Source organism: Callorhinus ursinus, unplaced genomic scaffold (assembly GCF_003265705.2).
Source record: "Callorhinus ursinus isolate GAN/ISIS: 27379988/994484 unplaced genomic scaffold, GSC_fseal_2.0 scaffold6, whole genome shotgun sequence".
NCBI classification, from domain to species: domain Eukaryota; kingdom Metazoa; phylum Chordata; class Mammalia; order Carnivora; family Otariidae; genus Callorhinus; species Callorhinus ursinus.
This window is the reverse complement of record NW_027397068.1, coordinates 48885901-48901834: the sequence shown is the minus strand read 5'-3', so window position 1 is coordinate 48901834 and position 15934 is coordinate 48885901. Positions and strand designations below refer to the sequence as shown.

Below are 15934 nucleotides of genomic sequence, written 5' to 3'. Positions count from 1 at the left end.
GAAAATCAACCGAGGAAGTTTTATTTTTTTTTAATAAGATTTTTTTTTAAGGATTTATTTATTTGAGAGAGAGAGAGAGGGTGGGGGAGCGGCAGTGGGAGAGGGAGAGAGAGTCTTAAGCAGACTCTGCACTGAGCACAGAGCCTGATGCGGGGCTCGATTTCACGACCCTAAGATCATGACTTGAGCTGAAACCAAGGGTCAGACACTCAACCGACTGTGCCACCCAGGCTCCCCTTTAAAGGTTTTTTTTTAAGTAGTCTCTCCACCCAACGTGTGGCTCAATCTCACAACCCAGAGATCAAGAGTCACATGCTCCATGGACCAAGCCAGCCAGAGGGCCCCCTGCAGAAGTTTTCTAACTGGCTGGGGCTGAATCCCTTTCCATAGAGGAATGTCTGAGGCCTTACATCATGCGGTCAAATCTGCTGTGGCCCAGAAGCTTCTTTTCTATGAGGGAGACAACTTTACTGTGGGCTTCCCAATGTTCCTCTATTCTTGGAGTGTCAAAAGGATTCAGAGTTATACCTTGTTAGGTCAGATTTCCTGGCTTTCTTCTTTAACAATTAGATTGTGTATGACCTGATGTTGTCTTTTTCCTCATTGGCTTGTTGGTATGTTTTTATTTCTGTTTTGCAATTTTATTTTAAAGTCACATTGCTTGAGGTAGAACTTACCTATGACAAAATGCACCCCATCACAGACAAGATATAGAACATTTTCATCACCCCCATAAGTTCTCTCCTGCTATGTGGAGACAGTCCCACCTCCCACACAAAGCTCCAGGAAACTGCAAATCTGCTTTCTACCACTACATTAGTTCGATCTTTTCTAGGTTTTATAAAAATGGGATCCTACAGTATGTACTCTCTTGTGCCTGGCTTCTTCGATTCAGGATGTTTTTGAGATTCATCTATGTGGGTACCAGCAGTCCACTCCTTTTTATGGCTGAGTAGTATTCCCTTGTGCGCATACACCACAATTCATCAACTGATTCACCAGTTGAAAGACATTTGGATTGTGTCCAGTCTCTGGCTATTATGAAGAAAGCTGCTATGAACAGTATTATATTAGTCTCTGTATAGACGTGTTTTCCATTTTCTGGACTAGCACGAGTTCTGGAATCACTGGATTTGTTTAACTCATAAGACTCTCAAAATACTCTCCAAAATGAAGTTTCTTTTTACATGCTTACCAGTAATGTATAAGAACTCCTAAATTTTATTTATTTTAAGTGTATGTAGTGGTATCTTATTGTGATTTTATTTTCCATTTCTCTTATGACTAACAATGTTGATCCTCTTTTCACATGCTTACTGGTCATTTATATATGTTCCTTTTTAATTGTTCAAATTTTTGTCCATTGTTACGTTGGGTTACTTGTTTTTTTATTATTGAGTTGTAAGAGTTCTTTATATTTTTAGAGTTCTTTATACGTAAGATATAAGCTTTTTGTCAGATATATTTTTACCACTAATTTCTCCTAGTCTGTGGAGATTTTCATTTTCATTTTTAATGGTATTTTTTTGATGCCCATTTTATCATTTTTTATTTATTTTGTGCTTTGGATATGCTGTGTAGGAAGTCTTTGCTTACCCAAGGTTATAACAATTTTTTCCTGTTTTTCCCCCCTAAAAAGTTTACAGTTTTTAGGTTTTATATTTAGATTGATGATCCATGGTGAGTAAATTTTTATGTGTGTTATGAGGTAAATACTGATGTTCATAGTTTTTCATATGGATATCAAGTTATTCAAGAACCATTTGATGAGAAAAAAAAAAACCTTACCTTTTTCCCATTGAATTACCCTGGAATGTTTGTTGAAAATCATTGGATCATATACTGACTATTTCTGGACTCTGAATTCTGTTTCACTGATGTTCATGTTTAGCTTTACTCTAATACCACACTCTGTTATCATAGTTTCATAATAAGTCTTGAAATAAGACCATGTAAGTCCCAAAACTTTGTCATTTGTTTCTTTTTCCAAAATTATTTTGGGTAGTCTAAGTTCATTTATATATATATTTTTTAAATCAACTTGTCAATTAAATTTACAAAGGAAAATTGCTCACCAATATTAAGTCATAATGTAATTTGTTTTTATCAACTACAGTGATTCATAAATAATACCCTCTTATTTATATATGCATCTGGGTAGACATTTACACACTGCTCAGATGTACAGAAATGAGACTGTTTTAATTTCTAAACCATTCGCAATATTCCTAACCAACTCCCAGTCCCCATGAAAGCAGAACTTGCTACTTCAAGGTTACCTGTTTCTGGTTTAAAGCTGAGTGTTTTAAGGAAAAATACTCAGGATAAATATTTACTTTTTCAGGATTTCTCCTCCTTCCATCTGTCCATTCCCTGTTCTCCAGGAGTGATCCAGAAGTGTGGTATAGGATAGGCTGGAAGGGGTAGGAGGTTTGTTGGTGTGATGTCATTATAGATAGAGGCCTGAACAAAGTCAGAAGGAATGGAGAGGAGACAATAAATATGAGTCCAGCTGCCATCTCAGAGAGGCTCAGGACCACGTGCCCAGGTCACTAGCCCTAGGTCATGAGGTCTCCGAACATGTGAACTTTTTCTACATCCTTTTCCATACACTTAGAGTAAATTAACAAGTGTGTTTATACCACTTCTGTTAATTTATGCTGTGAAGTCTCAAAAAAAAAAAACTGGTTTACTGATTTATTATGGCAGCAAAACTTTTTAAAGATTTCATCTATGTACAGCAATGCACCACTCACTCATCAGCAAGGCTGGGGAAAACGGAGCCGATTTAGTCCCCCTTAACGCTTTAGTACGGATTCCAGTGCCACCTCGTGGTGTTTCAGGGGCTAAAGGCTGATGATTTCCTTCCAACATTTCTTACTGGTTATGAAATTGATTTTCTTTTTAAAAAGATGGACACCTTATCTCTTTGAAAAGCAAATCTTATTTTTAATATTTGATTTTGAAACTTTTAATAAAACCTACCTGTAGCTTTCCACATATTTAAAAGGACATTGTAGGGGTGCCTGGGTGGTTCAGTCTGTTGAGCCACAGACTCTTGGTTTTGGCTCAGGTCATGATCTCACGGTGGGGTGAGCCCCCAGCAGGCTCTGCGCTCATTGTAGAGTCGGCTTCAGATTCTCTCTCTTTCACTTATTAGAGTAAGGGGGCAATAATTTTATTTTAGACATTAAAAATTTATGTTCATAACTCTAAAAGATCAATAAAAGATGGTTAATTTAATTAAAAAGCTAATAATTCAATGTGCCTGAGTAGCTTGTGTGTGTGAGAGTAATTAAAGGCATAGATAAATGAAGAAATTGTAGGGGCGCCTGGGTGGCTCCGTTGGTTGAACGTCAGACTCTTGGTTTTGGCTCAGGTCATGATCCTAGGGTCGTGGGGTTGAGCCCTGCATTTGGCTCCCCACTCATTGAGGAATCTATGGGAAGGCCCATAGATTAGTTCATGTAAATCTTTGTGGTCTGCCAACACTTACACTTTTCCTTTTTTCAGGAATCAGTAGTATAAAACTTACATTTAATGAAAAACATCACTCGAGAAATATCTTTTCAAGCAGATTGTATCATTCTTCTGTGATTTCTTCTTTCTTTCTTCTTTTTTGGACAAGAATGTGTTTTTGTTTTTTTAGAGCAGCAAGTAGAAGCAAGAATATATCTTCTGTGGAGTATTTTTTTTCTCAGTAAAATTTGAAAAATACTGGTTCAGGTCCAGATTTTTTAAATTTATTATCACTTAGGCAAGTCAAAACAGGGCAGCCAGCAGGGGTCAGGCTTTTCAACTCTATGGAACTGAAATTTCTGTGTCTTACAGTAATACATTTCTTTATTACTCCATTAGTGTTAAATTCTGCAGACCAGAATGCGTACCAGCTATATTGTTAAGGAGAAACAAAACAAATAAGTGAGGAATTGTGAAGCTGGGGGAAGCTTTCTGAGTCAAAATCATTTATCCAGAGTAGTACCTATCTGCTACTAAAATAAGGAATTTCATTTTTTTCAAAAGACTCCTTACTTGGTATGCATATTTCTTCTGGCAATTGCTAATGAGTCAATCAATCCTTTGCATTAGGTTTTCTATGTGTGTAACAGTGGACAAGTCTGAGGTCTATTTTAGAATGTTGAAAAGTAATGGAGACATGTAATGCTTTTGTTCTGAATATGACTAATTGTGGTTATTTTAAATTCAGGACCTGGCCCTTCATTATCAAAAGCCCCAAGCAGTATAAAAACCTTTCTTTCATGGACGCAATGAATAAGTTTAAATGGGCTAAGAAGGAAGGTCTTTCCTTCAACAAGCTAGTCCTTAGCTTGCCCGTGAACGTGAGATGCTCCAAGACAGACAATGCAGAGTGGTCGGTAAGCCCTACTTTGTTTTCATCTTGGGAGAAACCAGATGTCACATTTTACCTAATCCCCAACAGGTAAAATCTAAGGAACAGACAAATATCCATAAATCCAATGTTTCAGTTGTCTTTTGATATGTCTATAATTTATTTGTTCAATAACTGCTTGCATTGACTGAAAACTCCTGATTCCACTCCCTATGAAGGGGAAAGATTGACTGTCCAACTAAGGTCACAATGAAGCAGGAATAAGATGAGATGAGAGCTTCAAAAAGCAACAGAGCTGAGTTTATATCTCTTCTTCCCAAAGGCCCCTCTGGCTCTCTTCCTCACCTCCCTCCGAGTCCCTAAGGCTCCGATTCCCCTGACGGTTGACTCCTTGGGCAGCCACCCCTTCCCACCGACCCCTTTCACCCTGCCCAAGTGGGGGAGCTGAGCAAGACCTTCTCTTCAATCATTGGCATTGTCTACTCTTTGGGTTTCAGATTCAAGGGATGACAGCGTTACCTCCCCATGTGGAAAGACCGTATAAAGCAGAGCCTTTGGTGTGTGGAGCCTCTTCTTCCTCTTCCGTGCACAGAAATCGCTCTCTTGAGCTGCTCGTGGGCTTCATGGTACTCGGCAGCATGCTGCACAGCACACACTTGTGTTCACCATTCTGTGCCTGGGGACGGTGTTTCCTGTGATCCGAACGTGTCGGGTTAAAGACACTATGGGCATGAAGAGTGAGCATGAGGCCTGTGGAGAACTTCCAGTCACACACGCCCTGCCTCCCCACGTCCATCCTTCCCTGTCTACCTGAGAGATGTCCATTGGGTTCTCTTCTTTTGCTCAGATATGTCTGATAACATGTATCCATTGCCAATAAAACAAAACTGGACTGACAACCTTTTTAACAAACTTGCACAAACTCAAGTGGAAGTGAAAGAGGTCTTTATTTCCTTCCATGGTTCATTTTATTTAAAGACTCATTACCGTTATTTCACTTTTTAATAATTGGTGATTTGGCTTCCAGATTCCTTTCTTAAAATGCTTTCACCTTAAAAATGTAAAAGAAAGTACTCTCTGTTCCATGTTTCTTCCTCTTTAAAATTTTTTTTTTCTTTAATCTTCCTCTTTATTGTTCTTTGGGTGTGACTTCCACAGTATGACAATGGTTCTCTCTGTCCTTCAGTGTTAACCCAGCTCTGCCCTTTTCTGTAAAAAAACTGATGGGCCCCTTACCTCAGTGCTTTTTAGTGATGTTTATTCTAGCTTCTTTGTTTATCTGAGGCTACTGGTATTCCCAAACTACCCTAAACCCATCTCAAAGTATTTTCTTTTTCCTTCCCTGCTCAGCGCTGACCAGGTGAGTTTTTTCTTGAGTTCTGTCACTCTCTAAAAAGAAAGAAGCTAAGGGAAACACAAAAATGGTGCATAATGGATTGGAGGCTGAGGAGGAAATGTAGCTGGCTGCAAACTCCATGCTGTGAGGGGTCCTTCATGAGGTTCCGGGCCAAAGGCCAGGTAGTACAAGCCAGCCTAGGAGGGTGGGAGGTCCCTGCAGCACCTCACTGACCATGTTGGGTGTCATGTGTGTGGCGTCCTGACTCAATTTAAGTCACAGTTGCTAAGGTAGATTTATTTTTATATTAGTTAATAAACTAACTTTCCTTAGTAAAATCGTCACCAATGGAAAATCTTGTCACTTTTTAGGTCCCCTTTGTGTAGTTCAGCCAAATCTTGTTGTGTGTCCTTTCCTCATTTCTTAACTAAGTCTGTTTGGCTCATATTAATAAACTAAATAAAATTAAATGTTTGTGTGGAATCTTGTACACTCTTTGAAATAAGGAAGAGATCCAGGACTGATGTGTCCAGTCAAATGGATTGAAAATGTTGCATTTTTGTATTCGATTTTTTCTTTCTCTCCTGCAAACAATGTCTTCAGCACAAACTATATCGTCTTTTAAATAAACATTGTATTTTGGAGTGTTTCCTTCTTGGTTCTCAGAATTTATTGCCTTAATTAAAACTGTGTAATATTTATGAGGCATATTTCATAGTTAACTTTACTTGTTTTTATTTCATAAGTGCTATATCTAATTTTATGATTTTCCATCCAACTACTTGTGTAAGAAACATGATAACCCAAAACACTCCCTGTTTGAAATTTCATGTTTATTTTTACTTCAGAATGTCTGAATTTGAGATGTCAAAGTAAAGTGATTTCCTTTGGAAATTATGTAATAATATATTTGTTTTCATTGTTCTTAGTGAGGAAGGTGAATATACAGGCTAGAAAGGGATACACAGCTTTTGAATATACAGGCTAGCTGTGTATTCACATATCCACAGCTTGTGGATTCAGGGAATCTACAGTTCCAGTTGATGTACTAAGAATGAAGCTGACATTCTTCTCTTAGGAATTCTCCTGAATGTGTAATTTTGAGGCATTGACCTCTTTATTTGAAATTAAGATAGGTTATCTGTTGAAAATTTGGTAGGATTTGGATTATATTTTTAAGTTAGTTTGCTCTTACAATGAGCAGAACTTCCTGAAGAGCCCAGGCTTTTTTTTTTTTAATTTTATTTATTTATTTGACAGAGAGAGACACAGCGAGAGAGGGAACACAAGACGGGGAGAGGGAGAGGGAGAAGCAGGCTTCCCGCTGAGCAGGGAGCCCAGTGGGGAGCTTGATCCCGGGACCCTGGGATCATGACCTGAGCCGAAGGCAGACGCTTAATGACTGAGCCACCCAGGCGCCCGAGCCCAGGCTTTTTACTCTACCCTTGGTCACATTGCATGACCTGTTTCTTAGGCTAGCAGGATTGCCTGAGACCCAAAGGAGGACAGAGTCTCCATGTCTGATGGTCCCTGCTTTGATCCTTCATGCAGGAAGGGTGGGAAAAACATATGTAATGACACCAATATTCACCAAAGCTGGATAAGGTTGAGCGTATCTTGGATGATCACTTTCTCTGAAGGAGTCTCAGGCAGGATCAAGAGAGTCCTGGTAGTGATAAGAGAGATGCAGTCCACAGAGGCAAACCTATTAAGAGCTTTGAACTTCATCTTAATGGCTAGGGAGGCCCATGATGAGTGGCAAACAGAAGGACACAGGGAAGCACGGTAATGCATTGTACATAATTGTACTGTACAATTTGCTAACCCAGACTTATTGTTGGATACATAGCCATCTCTTGTTTTCCAATATGATAAACATTGTTGTGATTATAAGTATTTCCTTACAATAAATTACTATAAGTGAAATCATGGAATTAATAATTATCTTTTTCAAGAATTTTGAATTAATTATAAATTGAATTTTGATGAATATTGCCAGATGTCTTCAACTTTTTGTTTAAATTATTTTCAGATGGTTCAGAATTCTATCTACCTATCCATCCATCTAACTATATCTATTATCTATTTATCTATCTACCATCCATCATCTATCTACAGAGAAAGAATGATAATTTAAATACGGCAAAATGATAACAATTGAGGACTCTGGGTGAAGGATTTTTAAAGATCTATTCTTTTTAAGTTTGAAATTATTTCAGAATAAAAAGCTACAAATGTGAATGAAATAATGAAGGATCCACCTGCAGTACAATGATCCAAGCAGTCTTTCTCCCCAAGGCAGTAACCCGCCGTTCTGGAGAGGCAAAAAGAGAAGTTGGGTTGTGATTATTCCTCAGATGCCTCTGGGAGATTATTTCTCAGTTTGTCAGTTTTGACTAAAGATGGGCATATGCCCAGTTTGGAGGTTCAGAACAAACAAAGGGCCTTGAAGAATCCAGAGAGTGAAGAAGGATCCCCGAAACAAAATAGCAAGAGGTCTTGGAGTTTGGAATCATTCAAACACATATATATTATTTGTGTTCTTCCCTGGATTATAAACCTAATGTGTAGTAATGCTTATTCATTGAAGGGAGTCTAGAAAATATGGTGACTTTGAAAAAGTAAATAAGAAAATCCATTAATCCTATTACATAGAGAAGACCACTTTTAACCTTTTGGTGCATATGCTTCTAGTATATGCCTCTGAAAACATATGTGTGTGAATCCATATATTGATGTTAGCCAGCACTGGCTTCTGCAACAAATACCAAAATCTGAGTGGTTTAACACAAATATCATGTTTATTTAATAGTTCAATGTGTGTGATTCATTTGGTCACTGACTTTCCTTCTTAAGGCAATTCAGGTTCCCCAGATCCTGTGATTCCATCATCCCAAGATCTTGAGGGTCCTGTGCATTCACCTTGTGAATGGACAGAGACCTGATCTAGAAGTGACATATATCATTTCTGGATTCACTCTGTCAATTAAAATTAGCCACATGGCCTCACTGGAATGCAAAAGGGGCTGGAAATATAATGCTTAATGGGGTAGCTGCCTGCCAATGACAATACTGTAGAAGAGCTGTCTCTACTGCAATAGATATATTTTAGCAACATCGACTTTTCATCTGGTTCAGTGATTCCAAGGTTTTCAAGAGTTAGAAACAATTAGACCAATATAGGGGTGCCAACTATACATTTTGTCAAATAGAGCACTAATCAGAATAACTACTATTTATTTCACAAATTTTATGGAAAGCCTCCTTGGAGCCAGGCTCCGCACTAGTGTTGGCCTTAGAATTGTGAGCAAAAACAGATATTATCTCTGCCATGATGGAGATTTAGTCTTGTGATGAAGCTCATAGCTGAGTCAACTAAAATCTCCTATCACCAATATTTCACTTTAAAACATGGAAGGAGGGATGCCTGGGTGGCTCAGTTGGTTAAAGCATCTGCCTTCGGCTCAGGTCATGATCCCAGGGTCCTGGGATGGAGTCCCACATTGGGCTCCCTACTCGGTGAGGAGTCTGCTTCTCCCTCTGCCTGCCGCTTCCCCTGCCTGTACTCTTTCTCTCTGACAAAAAAATACATAAAATTTTAGAAAAAATAAATGAAGCGTTGAAGGATTCAGAATAAATGTCAGTCCTTCAAAGTGAATAAATTGAGCTTTGTGAAAACTTGTTCATTCACTTTTTTCCATAAACTTGGACCATGAATCCAGTCTGTATCTTAGTTTGATCATCTTAGCCCTACAAAATCTTGATTGACAGTTGTATCCAAATCCAGCATAGTCAAACTGTTACGTCATGAGCAGAAAACATAATTGAATAGACTGATGGCAGCATCCCATACTCCCCTGGCCAGAGCTGTGTTCCATGGAAAATATGAAAAGTCATGGAAAGTTATTTCAAAGTTAGGCTTACTACAGAACTTCTCAGTCTTTAAAATACAAATATGCATCTGAAAGTCCAAAAGAAGTTATGTTCTATGAAACATTTCCCAATGTACTGTGCTGTGGTGGAGCAACATTCCCCAAGAAACAAGCTTTGGGACACACTACTTTCCTGGCAGAACATGGCCAGGTTTCTATAACAAGTTTTTGGAAGATTCCAAACTGTTCGTGGGCAACTATAAAACATAGCCCTACAGACACAGGCCTTCCACTTAGGGTTAACTGGTCTCTTCCTTACTTCCTGTTCTATTTTGCCAACAAACACACACTGCTTTTTTTTTTTCTTAATTAATCTAGAGGTAGTATAATATACAGAGAAGATTTAAAAAAGTAATTTAAAAGGGAATATTAAAAAAGAATATACTAGGGCGCCTGGGTGGCTCAGTTGGTTAAGCGACTGCCTTCGGCTCAGGTCGTGATCCTGGAGTCCCGGGATCAAGTCCCACATTGGGCTCCCTGCTCAGCAGGGAGTCTGCTTCTCCCTCTGACCCTCTTCCCTCTCCTGCTCTCTATCTCTCATTCTCTCTCTCTCAAATAAATAAATAAAATCTTTAAAAAAAAAGAATATACTAAAATGAATTACATGGCATGAATAAGGTATTTGAGAAATGTTGACCAATAAGGCTGTATGACTTTGGAAAGTTTATGATCTCTAAACAGAGACTAATGGTGTGGAATTGATGTAATACAAAAAAAAATTTTCGAAAGTGTGGGGAATAATCTGCAAATGTAGGATGCAAGCCTGAACTGAACCAATTTCTTTCTTAATATTTTTAAGTAGCCCTATTAAATATTCACAAAGAAAATAATGCCATACATTTATCTAATGCTTTGGAATTTGCAAAGTGTTTTCACAATATTTAATGCTTAAAACTGCTCTTATAAGTGAATACTTATATTCAGAAAAGCTAAGGAGATAGCATTTATGCCTCAATAATCGTGGGAGACCTGTTTCAATCACTTTACGAACTACATGTGTATGAGCTAGATTCAAATTACTTGGACTTACTAAGCTTCTGTTTTCCCACCGGTAAAGTGGGGATAATAATTTCTGACCTTATAAAGTGGCTTGTGGACTAAAAGAGGCAATGAAGAGATAGCACCCGGCACCCTGCACTGTCAATGTTTTCTTCCTCTCTGCAAGATCTCACACTGGGGTGCACACTATCTGACAATAACTGCAGAATTTTCTCTCCTACCTTTCAGGCATAATCAACTGAAATCTGACTTTAACCAAACCTCTTTTGCTTAGTGAATGATACGTAATCAAATGAATATAGATCTGGGTGAACTTGACAATCACTTCCTCAAAAAGGCTCTCTAATGACTACTTGTTAGGCCTTCCGTGTCTGAAGAGGAAAAGCATCATATTTTGCTTTTTTTTCCTCCTCTTGGGAATAATGAGTTCTCGCTGAAATGAATGCTAATTCAGAGTTAAAATGAACCAATCCACTTTTCTTGTGTTTTATATGATGAGTTTTGTATGTGAATAGCTTTAAATTCTGCTCTAATTTTTATTGCTTGGTGAGCCTTTTTCTTCTGTGTTTGATTACTGTAACATCACCTCACCTTGAGAAATTATTCCATAAGTTGTCTCCTCTTATTAGTATATGTCTGGAAAAACAGGCTTTTGCAAATAATTCTACTAAATATAATGATACTCTGTTAAGTAAAAATAAGGAAAAATGTGGGAAATGAAAGAGAGTGGGGTAGGAGAGGGATCTGTTACAAGGGAAGTATTTCTCCCTCTTAGCCACTAGGGGGCGTACTGCGGTATCTGGATGTAAATCTTGCAGGCCTGTCAGAACCTGCCCTTACCTTTCCTATGAACTCTGTCTACTTCCTTCCCTATTACGTTTACTGGTGCAAATTCTAAATTCAATTACTTTAAAAAAAGTTTAAACTTTTCTTTCTGAGGGTTTAGCTCCGAGCTCAATCTTAGGTCTCTTAGCTTTTTACAGAGATGACTCTAAGTCTGCTTTTAAAATTTCCAATTTGGGGGCGCCTGGGTGGTTCAGGTTTGGACTCTTGGACTCTTGGTTTCAACTCAGGTCCTGATGGAGGGTCATGAGACTGGGCTCCGCGCTCAGTACAGAGTGGGCTTGATTTTCTCTCCCTCCCCCTCCCCCTCGTTCATGCTCACTCTCCCTCTCTGTCTCTAAAATAAATAAATAAATAAAATCTTTAAAAATAAAATAAGGGGCACTTGGGTGGCTCAGTCGTTAAGCGTCTGCTTTGTACTCCACTCTATCTTGTGTTTCATACTTCACCTTCCATTTTGAAATTGTTTCGATCTTTAACTTTCTGTTCTCTTATTTCTCACTTTTTTGGTTTGTTTTCTAATTTAATTTCCCCTTTTAATTCTGATTTCACCATCTTAATCATTGCTCCTCAGTCTCTATTAGTTAGTCCATTAGTTCTTTATGTTTAAAAAATACCCTTCTTTACTCTCTTAACAGCCTGAAGCTCATCTGCAGAATCATGAGCAGTGGGTGAGAAAGCACTTTGCAAACAAGAAACAGTGGAGGAATTTTTCCCCTAGACACTTTGCATCTATATCACTGGCTCCCTGTAAAGGATTTCCCAGGACAGTTGAGGAAATTCTCCAATGCTTGAAGTCATTTGTTAATCTTACTAGAGTCATAGATCCCATCACTCAGATGACAGTGGATTTGTAAGAATGGGGTTGCTTTCCACAGACCATTCAGTCCTAAGATGAAGTACTCTGTTCTTTAAAACTCCACAGTCCGCAAATTATAAAACCACAGGGTCTGGAGTTAACTTTGACAATTTCATCTCCTAGCCAGGAACCCTATATGGCCACTGGGCTTGGAGAACTGGGCAAATATGGTATACTGAGCTGACTTTGTCGCTTTTGTGACTGCTAATTAGTTAGAGAAATTTTCTCTTTCCTTCTTTTAAAATCTTCTATTTTTATGGTTAACAGAGATTTCCTGCAGTCTGTCCTTTGCTTAATTGAGATGTAGTTGTCCGTATGGGCTCTGCAAGAAGTCTGTATGCATCCTTTAAACGATTTTAACTTTTCATCAGTCATTCACCCTTGAGTCAAACACTTCGCTATAGACTTGAAAGACACTGGTAAACAAGAAAGCTGGAGCTCAAACACAGGGAGAAAAACAGAGGTTGTAGGTAAGATTTTTAAAAATCTTTTATTTTTGAGTCCTCTTTGCATAGCTAATATAGCATTGATTCTGATGGCCATAGGACATAGTTTCTTTTCACTTCTAGTATACATCTTGTCGTAGTATTTGACATGGATATTGTATGTAGCTAAGTGTTGTATTTACCCTCAATGTTAGTGGTATTTTTAGAACTTTTAACTTACTTTTGGTTATTCTCTATAGATGAATTCATTTAAATCAATAGTTTAAAAGACCTTTCTTTAAGTAAGATATCCCTGTATCTCCAATAAGAATATTATTTTTATGTGATTTGGTCCCATTCAAATCTATCTAATTTATAAATTATACTCTTGAACACTTTCCCTACCAGAATGAACGAGGAACTGAGAGGTGGGATGAGTGAGCAGAGCCTGCAGAGGAGGAGAGCTTTGACTGTGGTCAGGATTGCCTATCTACAGAAAAATATGTACTTGGAATTTGTTACACATGCCTGGTCTCCAGCTTATAGTACCTATTTTGACATGAAGAATTGACTACATTTTTGCCTTACTTCATTAAGAGGAACAAAGGATTGATTTAAAGTTGACCCAAGTACTGGGGCCCCTGGGTAGCTCAGTCGGTTAAGCATCTGACTCTTGGTTTCTGCTCAGGTCATGACCTTAGGGTCGTGAGATTGAGCCCTGCCCTGGGCTCCGTGCTGAGAGTGGAGCTTGCTCGAGATTCTCTCTCGCTCTCTCCCTCCCCCTCTGCCCCTCCCCCTGCTTGCACACATGCTCTCTTACTCTCTCTCTCAAATGAAAATAATAAAATCTTAAAAAAAAACAGCTGACCCAAGTACAATGAAAAAGCTATAATAAAATATTGAGCTTTAAAAAAATCCTCTTAAGATTGTTATTTAAAAATCCCTGTCCACTGGACTGTCAAATGTGATTTAACTGAAAAGTTTCCATCATCTCCCTTAGTAACCCCTATAGAGTTTAGCACGGTGAGTTGCCTGTAGTCATTTCACTATAAATATTAGTTGAATAATTCTGAAATATATAGTTTTAGAGTATCTCCAACTGTGCTTTAAAAATTTTTTTAGCGGAGGACCACCCTGCCCCAGGCGTGTGGGGTGGGTCCTGTGGGCCGGATGTCTTTCTGATAATCACCTGTGACCAACAAAGAATAACCAGACCCTAAAAAGGAAGTAAGCCATTGAAGGTGTTATCAAAAGAGATGTTAAAGGGATTTAAGCTCCTTGGTTAGCAACCCTAAAGGCCCTCATTGACAACCCTGTCAGGACCCCTCTCTTGAGAGCTTTTTCTGTATCTTCACTTAATAAACTTCAAACGCTTCACTCAAAAATAAATGAATACATAAAGAAAGAAAGAAAGAATTTAAAGTAGGTTGCCAAATCCCAAGAAGCTAAATATATTTATTATTTAAAAATTCTAAAAAATATCTGAATTTTTGTACCAAATGTGATACAAAACACGTAATGTCAGACTAAAGAAATCAAGCATTTTCATGTAAAGTTCTTTCATGGAAGAACTTATTTTTGGTAGAAAAACACAGCAAACAGATCTAGTATAAGGCTATGTCTTGTAGGCAGGGCTCACTTCGTAAATGGGAAAAATGGATAACCATCCGTGTGATCCAGCTTCATGAATTCAAAGGTTTATGGGATGGTTGGATAAACTCTGCCTTGCCGGTTGCTGCCTAAAATTCCAAAACTAGGACATTAGTGTTTGGTAATGAGGAAGGTAATGCAGTAAATCTTATTATTTCTTCTGAAGAGAGAAGGAATTCAGTGGAATGTGGTGGGGGTAAAAGGATTTGAGATGAGCTGCCTGGTGTATTCCCTGAAAGAATGAGTAAGGGGTTCCTGTAAGAGGGAAGAGGCAGTAGAAAGAAATCTAAAACAATCTTCTCTCCCATTTTCTTACTGGGCACCGGATATGTGCGTAAGCCACACCCAAAATTTGTCAAAATAATTTGCCTTTAATGCATTCTCTCCTGTCATCCACAAAAAACAGCATCAGTATAAAGCAAGAAGGAGAACAAGAGGCTTCACAAGAGGAAAAGTCTGTGCAAAGCTGAATATGGTCCCCTGTACACAGCAGATGCATTTTCTTTCAGTCTGCTCTCAGGAGACATGGGCCTAATAAAGAATAAAGTTCTGGAGTGGGAGGGAGGTCGAGGGAAAAGAGGTGCTCCTTCCCCCCTCCTGGCAGTAGGTGTGACCTTACCAGAGAAGGGAGGGGCCACCCATCGTTGAAGCCCTCATGTGTTTTTAAGGGATGTGGCTGTTATTTCATGAGCAGAGGGCCAGGCCACAGCAGAGATATTCTCATGACGGCAGAATCCCGCAATCTGGTCTCGCAGACAACACGATAGCCTGGACTTTGAGCCAATACTGTGGCCCCGCAGATTCCTCATTCTTCTCTCGTGTTCCTCCCCATCCCCCTCCGACCTTCTACCTTCCACCTGCAGATTCGCCCTTTCTTTCTTCTTTCCCTCATCCTCTCAGCTAGAGAGCACATGTTTACAGAGCACCCACTCAGTCAGGCCATAAACAGGACAAATCTCCGAACTTTCTAGAACTGACCGCCTAATGGGAGAGAAACACCATAAATAGCAATCGGACAAATACCACTATACGTACGTTAGAGTGGCTAAAATAAAACACTGAAAGAATGCCAATGAGGAGATGAAGCAAAAATATATCAATTTTTCACACATCACTAGTAGAAATGTAAAATGGTACAGCCATTCTGATAAAAAGTTTGCAGTTTCTTTTTTAAACTTTTTTTTAAGATTTTATTTATTTATTTGAGAGAGAGAGAATGAGAGATAGAGAGCAGGAGAGGGAAGAGGGTCAGAGGGAGAAGCAGACTCCCCGCTGAGCAGGGAGCCCGATGTGGGACTCGATCCCGGGACTCCAGGATCATGACCTGAGCCGAAGGCAGTCGCTTAACCAACTGAGCCACCCAGGCGCCCTGCAGTTTCTTTTAAAATGAAACATTCACCCCCCCAAAAAAGAAACATTCATATAACATACAACTCAGCCTTCCCACTCCTGGGTATTTATACTACAGACAGGAAGCCTTGTGTTCACACAAAAACTTACATGAATGTTCACAGTGCTTTATTTATATAACTAAAAACT

The 15934-nt window shown here is 38.8% G+C and overlaps 2 protein-coding genes across 3 annotated transcripts in view; both read left to right on the top strand.

Moving 5' to 3' along the window:
* MOXD1 (monooxygenase DBH like 1) overlaps window positions 1-6446 on the top strand; it is an 83976-nt gene extending 77530 nt beyond the window's left edge. The window contains exons 11-12 of one of the 2 annotated variants that reach the window (XM_025865565.2): window positions 4208-4376; window positions 4849-6446. In XM_025865565.2, the coding sequence (XP_025721350.1) occupies window positions 4208-4376; window positions 4849-5049 (370 nt within the window). In that variant the 3' untranslated portion in view covers window positions 5050-6446. Of the gene's footprint in view, window positions 1-4207; window positions 4377-4569; window positions 4825-4848 lie in introns of those variants that run through there. The other variant, XM_073893943.1, reaches the window with a different exon arrangement.
* Window positions 1-15934, top strand: part of VNN1 (vanin 1) — a 725633-nt gene that overhangs the window by 345492 nt on the left and 364207 nt on the right. The window lies entirely within an intron of this gene.